The 10,623-nt window shown below is 55.1% G+C and overlaps 1 protein-coding gene across 1 annotated transcript in view; it reads right to left on the bottom strand.

Annotated features, from left to right (window-relative positions):
* Positions 1 to 1,670: 1,670 nt before the first annotated feature.
* Positions 1,671 to 10,623, bottom strand: part of CBX2 (chromobox 2) — a 15,501-nt gene continuing 6,548 nt past the window's right edge. The window contains exons 3-5 of the mRNA XM_024760626.1: positions 9,733 to 9,846; positions 7,375 to 7,480; positions 1,671 to 5,969 (exon numbers count right to left, since the gene is read on the bottom strand). Coding sequence (XP_024616394.1) covers positions 4,665 to 5,969; positions 7,375 to 7,480; positions 9,733 to 9,846 — 1,525 coding nt within the window. The 3' untranslated portion in view covers positions 1,671 to 4,664. The remainder of the gene's footprint in view (positions 5,970 to 7,374; positions 7,481 to 9,732; positions 9,847 to 10,623) is intronic.

Genomic DNA, 10,623 nt, shown 5'->3' with positions numbered 1-10,623 from the left:
CTCGGAGCCCCGGGGTGGGGAATGTTCCCCGCGCGTCCAAAGAGCCCTCGGCCCGATCTTCGCGGGTCGCGCGCGCCCTCTAGAGGCGATGGCCTCAGCTCCGCTCCCTGGCGCCCACCCCCTCCCCGGCGGCGGTGCCTTTCTGGGTCCCAAAAGGAGAAGGAAACGCCTCATCTCCCCTACCCAAAAGTACTCTAGAGTGGGCCACCGCGGGCTCCCCCTCTGCGTCCTCCCTTCGGCCAGGCCCTCCAACCACAAAGGTAGGGAAGAAGGATGTGTCCAGCCCGCCAGATCCACCAGGCGCCCTCGGGCTGGACCAGGAGGCGCGGGGCTGAGCCCCCGGGATGCCGCGGGCCAGGTCGGGCCCCTTGGCAGCCCAGCCCATTATTCTGGGAAGGCGGTGGATTAGGCGATCAGATCAGCAGCGCAGAAACTAACAAAGGCCAGTGTGGGTCAGGGCCCCCCCTCGTGCACGTCTGCCAGGCGCTCTGTACAAGTGGACTCGGGCCCGCCACCGGGAAGGGCGCGGGCTCTTACTCCCTCTAGCCCGCTCTTTCCCGGCCATCCCCAACCCCTTTCTGCTGCTCTCAAAGGCCGAGGACAGGACAGCTAGGGTCGTCCCTGCCCACCTCCTCCAAAAGAAAGCCGCTCCAGCCACCGAAGGCACAACAAAAGAAAACATGCCAGCAGCCTTCCCTGCAAGAATCTGATTTCAAATTCGCAGGGCGAATTCTGGAGCCGGGCAGAGCTGGGGGGGTGGGGGTGCATTGCTGTTTGTATTGGGACTCTCCTCCCGAACTAAAACATTCAGGCCTTCGCCCCAGCTAGCCTTTCAATCAGTGGTGGCCAACATCCAGGCCCAACTTCTCTCTTTACTTCAAAGGGAGTTCATTCTCCCCAGAGGCTGAAATTTATGAATAAATTCATGCTGAGGGTAATGCAAACCTTAAAGGACCAGGGAAGGTTATATAATAAGCGAATCATCTCTTTATTATGAGCCATGGGTTAGGAGTTGCAGTAGCACCACTGATTCAGTTTCTTGTGCTTCATGGCAACTCCCCTGGAATTTTATTGCTCTGTCCTTTAGAAGTGTTACCACATGAGGTGGATTCAAGGGGTTAAGCAGCTTTCCAACACAGTATCATTGGATACTGGGTGTGTGTGTGGAGATTTTGTTTTAACCTGAAGTGTTAGTTTCCGGGAGATGTCTCGGAGTGAGTCTATAATGTATGGCAGCATCCCTGGCCTCTACCCACTAGACGCCAGTAGCAACAACACTCACCCCTGCCCCCGAGTTGTGGCAACCAAAATTGTCTCCAGGAATTGCCAAATGTCCCCTTTGGTGCCAAACTGCCCTCCCTGGGAAATTCTGGTGTAGGGACTCATGATCAACCCCACCTCTTTGCTTAGAAGAACATTTTTTTTTTTTCCATCCCAGGAAAGTGGCTGAGCCTTTCCCAAAGCCTGTAATTTTTTCACCCCGTGATTCAGTTCAAGTCCAGATAACTATTTTGCCTCAAGAAAGGGAAAGTGAAGAGACTGTTGTTTCCAGGTATCACTCATGACATACACCAGGCTGAAAAGTTAAGAAAAGGATTTATTGATATACACACAAAAAGTTAAGGCAAAAATCCTGACACCTTTGCTAATGACTCTCCCCTGCAAAATAAATTAACATCAGTCTAAAAAGATCTGCAACCTATTGCTAGCGTTAGTTCTCCAAAAATACTAGAAGATCCACAGAATCTTTAGATGCACTTGAGCAAAAATCTGGTCCTCTAGGCGCTACCTCTCCCCTCCTCCCACCCCTTTCCCCCAAACCATTGTGGGTTTCCTGGGGGAAGCATTTCCTTTAACTGGTCCTGATTGAATATGGGGGCTGGGCTGCTGTGCTGTTTCAACAAAGATCTTAAGTTTCCCAGGGCAATAACATATTCACTTTTGTTCTCTCTCTTTTAAAAAAAGCAAACAAACAGCCACACTTTAAAGTAATTAGAAGTGGCATACATGAATAATTTGGCTTTTTTTTTAAAATTAAAAAACACAAATCAAGCCAGTGATTGGCAATGGTCCAAAGCTCTGGTTCTCCCCCCCTAGTTTCCCCCTAATAAAACCTCTAGGCTCAGAGCTCTCTTAGTCAGGTCAGAATCTTGAGTGTAACCAAAAACAAGGAACACTCTTTTTGGTACCAAAAAAAATATATAAAAATATGCCAAATCCTCTAAAGAAGATAGACTGGTCCCTTCTTCCTATCCGTTACAAAAGCAAACAGAAAAACAGGATTGAAACATCCACTCAACATACACTGTGATGCAGTTCGCATAAGAAACCCTGCAGGATAAACAAGTCAGATGTGTGACCAATGCCTAGCCACACACACACACAGCAGCAAAAAAAGTACTACTTTTATTTATTGGTAAACATGACGACCAACTCTGAGCACCTGTCCAACTCTTCAGCGAAGGCTGTCACGCCTGCACATGTGTGTACACACACAAACATGAACCTCTTGGAGTCGCAAACACCAAGAAAGACACACAACACAGCAAGAAGGCAAAGTGGCTGGGAGTAAGGTGTTTGCAGATTCAAACTTTGGGATTGAAGTAGCTGGTAAACAGAAAGGCACCTAATCAGGGTTTGGAGACCTGGCTGCTGGGGCTGTTAGATCAGCCCAGATCAGGGTCACCCTGAGGGCTTGCAGGGGAGAGCTGCTACTGGCCTGGCTCTGCAGCCTCTAAGGCAGCAAAACTTGGAGGTTATGAGCTCCTTTGAGGGGGAGGCAGCCCAGGAGAGCCCCTTTAGTCTCACCCAGGGACATCTGGGGACAGGAGGGGAGGTTGGTGTCAGGGGCCCAGGGTGCTGGCACCCCTTCCTTCCAGACTGTGCAGTGCACTGGCATCTCGCCATCTCCTGCGGGGGCAGTGGAGGGGGCATTCTCCCCCTTTACTGTCCACTTTCCAGTTTCAGCCTGGCTGTCCAGGACCCCCAGTCCTCAGGTTTGCCAGGGTGGGCACCACTCCTGCTGCAGCCAGCATGGCTATCACGTACAGGAGTCGGAAGCTGCATCTGGATGCTCCTCAACGAGGTCCTGGATGTGATCTGTCCCCAAAGGCACACTGTTGAAATCGATTTGGCTACACAAAAGCCATCTCCTCCTATTTGGCGTGGAGGGTGAGGGACTGAGGGGACTGGAGTTCTGGCAGGCCCACCCTCAGAAACCAGAGCCCACCGTGTCCACTGCACTCAGGGCTATGGGGACAACAGAAGATGCCACACCTGCTGGCTGATGTTAACCGATAATTGAAGCTCCCACACCTGCTGGCTGATGTTAACCAATAATTGAAGCAGAAATAAAGTTCCCTGCATTCCCACTTTTTTTTTTTGGCATAAAGACCAGTGACCCCACTCACTGATGTACCTCTCTGCCCCAAATCAGTAATGGCAATTCTGTTATTGGTTGGAATTACCAAGACAGCTGACGGACTCAGCCATCTGGGGAGAGGCAGTCGGGCTGGCAGCTCTGGCCTTTCCGAAGGCCAGGTGGGTCACTCAGATTTTGTCCCATTTCCAAAATGGTACGGGGATACAGCTTCTCAGCTGGGTAAGAGAACATGGAACCCCCAGAAGTGGGGAGGGGTTGTCAGGGGAAGGTAGGTGGGAACTGTGGGAAGCACCTGCACAGCAGCTGGAAGCCAGCGGATGTCAGGAGGGGGGACCTACTGCCAGCAACCGCCCACCTCCCAGTGGATCTGGGGCAGTTTGTGGGGCCATGATTAGGACTAAGACAGTCCTTGAACAGGCTGGCAGAAAGGAAGGCGGCAGCGGCCCCCGACACTTGGAGGTTTAGGTGGAAGAGCTCTGGGATCAGCCCCCTCCCTGCCCATGCCGGACTCTTCAGTCAACATCTGGGGGCTGCTGTTGTTTATCTGAATCAGGGTTAGATGGCACCAACACCAACCTCTTCAGGGTTCCTGATCCCAACTGCCACACCTGTCCTTTTACATTAAGGCCACAGCCCTCATCTGTCCCGGGTGGGGGCAGGGACAGGGAGGTGGACAGTCCCCTCACCCTTGCCAGCTCAGGCATTGCTGAGGGGGGAGTTCCGACCAGAAAGGCCCCTTTCCTGCTCCCCCCACCCTTCCACACACTGAGCAGAGTCCTCCCTGGAGCAGCTCCCCAGGCCTTACCTCCCCCCAGCCCTAAGTACACCTTCTCTTCCAGCCGCTGGGCAGAAACAGCCAAGCTGGGCCAGAAGCCCCCTCCTCTAACACCTGTGCTCTGGGAAATCGGGAGGCAAGGTGACCACCGTTGTCATCACAGGCCACGGAGGCAGTTCAAACAGCGAATATGGTCGGGCTCAAGAAACACAGGATGCTCTTGAGAAACATTTCGCTGAGCCACAGGCGGTCACCTAGACTTCCTGAGGCAAATGGAGAGCAAAGCGAAGGCCCAGAGGTAGGAACAAGGGCGAGGCCGGGTGGCAAGGCATCACGGAGCCTCCCCTGCCAAAGTGGCAGGCAGGGCTGGGTCCAGGGGAGTTCCCATCCAAGCCTGCCCTTGAAGGAGGCCACCGGCCCCTGGACAGGGTTTGGGATGCGGGCCATGTATCAAAGCAAAGCCAGAGGCCAGAGAGGGGAAGGTGAGACCCGGGCAGCCAGGGGGTGTCAGTAATGTCTCAGGTTGAAGAAGCCCACGCTGGTGGGAGACTCCTTCACCGTGACTGTGATGAGGTTGGCGGTGACGTCGGTGACAAAGACGTGCTCAATGAGGCTGCGGGTGGGCTTCCAGTCCTGGCTGGTTTGGATGGACACTGACAGGTTCTGTCCGGCACTGGGCAGGGAGGCAGAGTCAGGGTCCGAGTCGGAGCTGCTGTTCTCTTCGCCGGTGCTCATCTCAGACAGTGTAGCTGTCTTCCGCGCCTCTCCCGGAGTCGGGTGGCCCTCCTGCCCTGGGGCCATGCTGCCCTTGATGAAGTCCCTCTTACCAGCAGGGGTGGGCAGGGCTGCTGCCCTGGAGGCCAGCTTCTCACTCTTGCTGGCATCGGTGGGCAGACCAGCCCCACTCACCGCAGTGAGGCCACCCCCGGCACCCTTCCCAGTGGCTGGGTGGGTGGCAGGGTTACCCTTGGTGGTTGTGGCATGGCGGGCGACCATGCCCAGCCCTGGTGTGCCGTTCTTGACACTCTGTAAGTCCAAGACCTGGAGGCTCAGCTCCTGGGTGGGTGCAGGCTGGGGGCCCAGGCACCCGGCAGGGACCTTGTTGCCACTGTGGACGTGTGGAGGCCCTCCTGTGCCCCCCACTTTCTGCTCCAGAGCACCACTGGGGGCCTTTGGGACTTTGCTTCCCGGGGGGCTTATCCCCAGCTCCCCCTTCTGCGTCCTCACCTTCAGGTCCAGCCCTAGGCTGCACTTGTTGGCAGTTGGGGCCCTGAGAGCCAGTCTGCCAGCGGCCTGGGCCTGGCTCTGGCTCATCCGGTTCATGTAGTGCACGATGGAGCTCTGCCAGCTGATACCACCCCGGCTGGGGCTGCCGGCCATGCCCTTCATCAGGCTGGCCAAGTTCTCTGGGGTGGCCATGGTGCTGGGGCCACTGCAAGCCTCCTTGGCATGGGCCTTCAGGGCTGCCAGGCCGGCCACGGGGGCACTGAGCGGGGGGGGCAGCTTGCCGGCCGGTGCCCCTAGGTCCTTCCGGGCCGTCTTCAGCACCTTGGCCAGGCTCACGGGCCTCCGGGCCGCCTTCTGCTCTGGGGGCAGGGGCTTGCGGCCCCGCTTCTTCCGGATGGGATCCTTTAGTTCGGGCTTGGCTACCAGGATCTGGGCCTTCTTTTGAGGCACTGGGTGAGTCTCACGGCCCCGGGGGCCCCTCTTGGCGTCTAAGTCGCTGTCATCCTCTTCATCTGAGGAAGATGAGGAGGACGTGGAGGAAGAGGAGGAACTGCTGGATTTGGATTTGGAGGGGGCGTCAGGTTCCTGCAACGACAAAGGGGAAGGTGTCACTTCTACAGCCTGGTCTCCAGGGGCATCAGACACCTTGGAGCCAGCCCCTCCTGTGGCTTCCACACCCGAGAGGCAGCCAGGAGGGAGCGATCTCACTGTTTGGTTCCAGAAAGGACTGAAGAGGTCCTTAGGAGGTCCCAAGAAATGCAGTTAAAAGTGAAAGAGAACAAAGAAAAATAGGTGGTTCACAAAGTGAAGCCAGAACGATGGAGGGAAACGCTCACATGCTGACAATGGACGCCGAGCTTTCCAGGGCCGCACGGGGAGCTCCCGGCCCTCAGCAGACGCCTGGAAAAGGGAGATTCAGAGCAGCGTGATTCACGTCTCAGAAGGGAAGGGTGGAGTGAAGCAGCTTGTGTGAGAGCCCGGTAACCTAAAGCAACTGGATATCTTGCTTCCATCTCCCCATTTCCAAAGCTGACCCCTTCAGAACCTTCCAGCACATAAGAAAACAAACCACTGCCCTCCTCATCCTCTGGGTGGCATCCCTAACACTAATTAAGCACACCTTACTATTTCTCAGGTCCCTGTGTAAGAAGTGTGCTTTAGGTAGACAGAGCCAACACCTGCTCCCGGTCACAAAGCTCGCCTGCCCCGAACTGGGGATGATGGAATCAAACCCAGGGAGTCTGGGGCCTCCCTGACTGGCTGGCCCCCCGCCTTGCTGATGTTCCTCAACGTACATGCCCCACATTCTCCTGCAGTAAAGCTGACTCCTCCAGCCCCACTATCCTGCTCAAAAAGAACATTTTGAAGACAAAACCAGGCCAGCATACCCTAGCCAATAAGGCTCATGGCAGGGTTCTCAGCCTCCTGGAAGGGCAGTTTTGTAAGAAGTGACTGAGCTCCTGGCCAGTGTGTGGGTTCAGGCCCCGGCGGCAGTGCCTTCAAGAGAGAAATCAAAGACACATCTAAGACTGAGGCCAGGACCCCTTCCCCATCCTGCCTCTGAGCTACTGGAAGGAGGGGCTGTGCCATGGAGCCCAGGTGTGTGCCCCTCTTAGCTGCGCCTACCTGGCAAACCTATGAGCACCTACTGTGTACATGCTTCCTGTTTTTTGTTCCCTGTAAGCCAATGGAGGTGAGAAAGTAGCAGAGTGGACGTCACAGGACCAGGAAACCAGCTTGGGGGGCTTAACCATTGCAGGGCCCTCCCCAGAGAGACAGGGCAGGAGGTGGAGAGCTGAGGTTTGCTGTTGCCCCCTGCTGGCAGAGGCTCACAGCGGCAGCCTAGAGAGAGGCAGAGTCAAGGTCTTCTGAGCAAGGGAAAGACTTGGAGGTGCCAGCTGGCCCCCTTCCCCAAAGCCCGCAACCCTCCCGCCACTGCCTTCCACTCAGCCGGCTGAGGGCCACTGCTGGGAGGGGAGCAGCCACCCACCTTAAGCTTGGAGTGCCGGCTGCAGGGGGACATCACCGTGTGCTTCCTCGGCCTGCCCCTGGGCCGCTTGCCTCTCTTCCGGTTCTGCACCTCCTTCTCGTGTTCCCTGAAGACAATCAGCAATCAGAGTCACAGACTTTCCTTCTGCCACCCTGGAACCCCGTGGTTCCAAACACCCCCAGGTAGCTTAGCACCAGTTTCCCTGCAAAAACATATCCTGTTAATTAACACATCCAAGGCAGAGGTCCAGACCCCCCTCTTTGCATTAGGGGTCAGTATTATTTTTACCTCCATCTATTTCATTTACCTTTGGGTAAAGTCAAGTCACGAAATTCAAGTAAAGCTGGGAAAGGAACGGTTCCCAGTTTTCTCCGACTCCTCTTAAAACCCTGTGCGAATCCTGGCCACTTTCTGCAGGGAGATGATATTGTGGAAATTCTACAATACCACAACTAGAAGGAGGCTTTGTGCTCACGTGGTCCAACCCCCTCACTCCAAGTAAGAGAGTCCAGAGGTAGGGAGGTGAGGACCACTGCCCCCCATTCTCAGTCTTCTAATGCCCGCACAAAATCTCACGGTCGTCAGAGCACTGGGGTAACCAAGGGCTCCCGGTCCCCACACAGTCTACCCAGAGCCAGCGCCCCTGGCTCACATTTCTTTTCTGGTTTCCTCTTTCTAAGCCCTTTCTGTTCCTAGACTCTGCTCTAGATGGAAGTACTGGTGACGCCTGATTCCGAGGTGGCCGGGGCTTAGGGCTCAAGGCAGGACACCATTAACCAGCTCCATGACTTGGGGTCAGGGAGCCAAGAAAGCCGCCTCCACCCACCAGCCCCAAAAGCCTCTATTCCAGGCTACCCCCGGGGAAGAGGCTCTATCTGGAGCAGTTTCCTGGTAATCAAAATGGGCAAACATCAGTGCATTGAGGCCTGTAAGGTGATCTCTTAAAGAAGCCAATTAGTACAACGAGACAGAGCTCATACTCAAAGCAGCCCCAAGCTGTCTCCTAAAAGGAGTCTCCGCTGACACATTAACCTGTACCCGTGAGCTCTGAACCTGAGACTTCCCCTTACAGTCAAAGGTCACATCCCCACACCAAGCAAATCACCACCAGTTCCTAGTTCCCAGGGGGATCTCTGGGGTGGACAGGAAGGCAGAGCACCCACTTTCCCAGTTTTCTGTCCCCCGTGATGTAAACCAGACCACCCCATGGTTCTTTGTAACTGCTGCATCTATCTCTCTGGTATTTGCTAACCTCAGTTCCTGTCTGCTGTGCTGTAAGTAAAAGTGACGTTAAGGACACACACTCTCTCGACGGTCAGGACACTGTCTTACAGAGAAAAGTACCAGCCCCCACCCTCTGCGACTTATAGGACCTGAGTTATGGAGTAAACAGCAGACAGCTTGCTCGTAAGCTTCTTCAAAGGTACTGAGGCAAGCATATGCTCGATGTATTTTCTCTCACCACCCCACCAAAATCTATCTCTATTTTTCCCCATTGCTATGGCCCTTCTGAGAAGACCCAAAATGTCCTGCTATAGTGAAAAAAAAGTGGACACAGCTTGAGCTACCAGAGAACAGCTGGCCGGATCAACCCCATCTGGGAAAGATTTTGAGCACCTAATTTATCAGCCTCTATCAACAGGGCAATCCCCACACCTTGCCCCCACCAGCCTGCTCTAGAATAGCACCCCCTGGAACCTTATGCCATCACACGCCCCTCACCACCCTTTCCCCCGAGTATCTCAAAGAGGTCTCTTTTAACCCAAGTCTTCTACCTAAAAACAGATATGACATCTAGAATTACAGAAGTAAATTCAGCCCCTGAGACTGGTAAAGGGGCCCCTGTGGTGCTCACTTGGTGCTGTTTTGCAGCAGAGAAAAATAAATGTGTTGTTCTTGGTCAGACACACCACAGTAGGCATAACTTTCTGCTGTGTGTCCCAGCTCCCTCTCTGAGCCTTCTCTTGCTCAATGGCACCCACGAGGAGGACTGGGAGGCCAGGTCTGCAATTTTTAGGGCAAACCTGCCATCCTTGTTTTTAACAAGTGCTGTTTGTAAACTAGTCAACAGAAAAGGCCAAGAAGAGAAGCCAGAACTTTTCACGAAGGAACCAAGAAGGTTCATTTTGGCAAATCTGGCTGTCACAAAGACCAAAAGCAGCACTTACTCAGTGACTCCCAAGGTCTGGGCACAGTGCTGGCCAGCCGAGGGAAGGTGGGGAGAGGACTCATCTGGGACCTCAAACCACAGCCCAAGCCTGGGACTCCCGGAGCGCCATCACTGCCCTGTACAACCGTGTGACAGGCCAGGGTCCCCCCAACAGTCTCCCCCTCCCACAGGTCTGTTAACTTTCTCACTTCTTCTGGAAGGCCAAGAGCAGCCTCGGGTCCAGGATATTTTCCTCTGGCTCCCAGCTGTTGTGTCTGTAAAAGCAAAGAACAGGGCATCTTAAAGCACTAGGCACTGACCAGCTACTTCAGAAACAAGCCCAAGTGGGGTTGCCCCATTGCTCTCCGATCCCTATTGGCAGCCAGGGCACCGGGGTGCTGGGGAGAGTCCCGAAAGGTCTCACCCATGCCCAGGACGAGCTCCTGGACACCAAACTCTTGAAGCCAACACCGTGTCCTCAAACTCAAAGGGAAATCACTACCTCAACCCCCAATTAACACCCGGCCTCAGGAGGACTCTACAGCCTCCCTCTGGAGGAAAACAAATCCCAATAAAATGGAAAGTTGCAGAGAGGGAAGACCCCAAACCCTGGTCCGGAGCCAGGGAGGGAAGGGAAGGCTCCTTCAGGATGCAGGGAGAAGGAGGCCTAGGGGCACAGAAACGCAGCCCAAAGATGTTGCTGTCGCCCAGGCCTACGCGGGCCAGGAACCCGGAGAGTTAAGCAAAGAAAGAAAAGTGGGGTCCGGGAAGAAAGGGGAACTGGGTCTGCGCGATTGTCTGTAAATAGAGCCCCTTCCGGGATGCCAAGTCCCCTCCCATCCATTAAAAGAAAAAAAAAAAAAAAAAAAAAAGGAGCCCTACATCCATGAATAGAAAGCTCAGGTTACAGCGGGGAAAATACGGACTAGAGGAGGGGGGCTCGCGTCCCGCGGGGAGGGCTGAGGCGGGCGGGGGCGCATGCAACAAATGGGCGCGGGAGGAACTCGCGGCGCCGGAGGGGCGCGGGCCAGGCGCGGGGAGAGGCGGCCGGGGCGCCGGGAGCGGAGCTGGGCGGGCTGGAAGGGGAGGCCGCCCAGCCC

This window comes from Neophocaena asiaeorientalis, unplaced genomic scaffold, assembly GCF_003031525.2.
Source record: "Neophocaena asiaeorientalis asiaeorientalis breed wild unplaced genomic scaffold, Neophocaena_asiaeorientalis_V1.1 scaffold30, whole genome shotgun sequence".
Classification (NCBI taxonomy): Eukaryota; Metazoa; Chordata; class Mammalia; order Artiodactyla; family Phocoenidae; genus Neophocaena; species Neophocaena asiaeorientalis.
The sequence above is the reverse complement of the archived record's forward strand: the minus strand, read 5'-3'. Positions and strand labels throughout refer to the sequence as shown.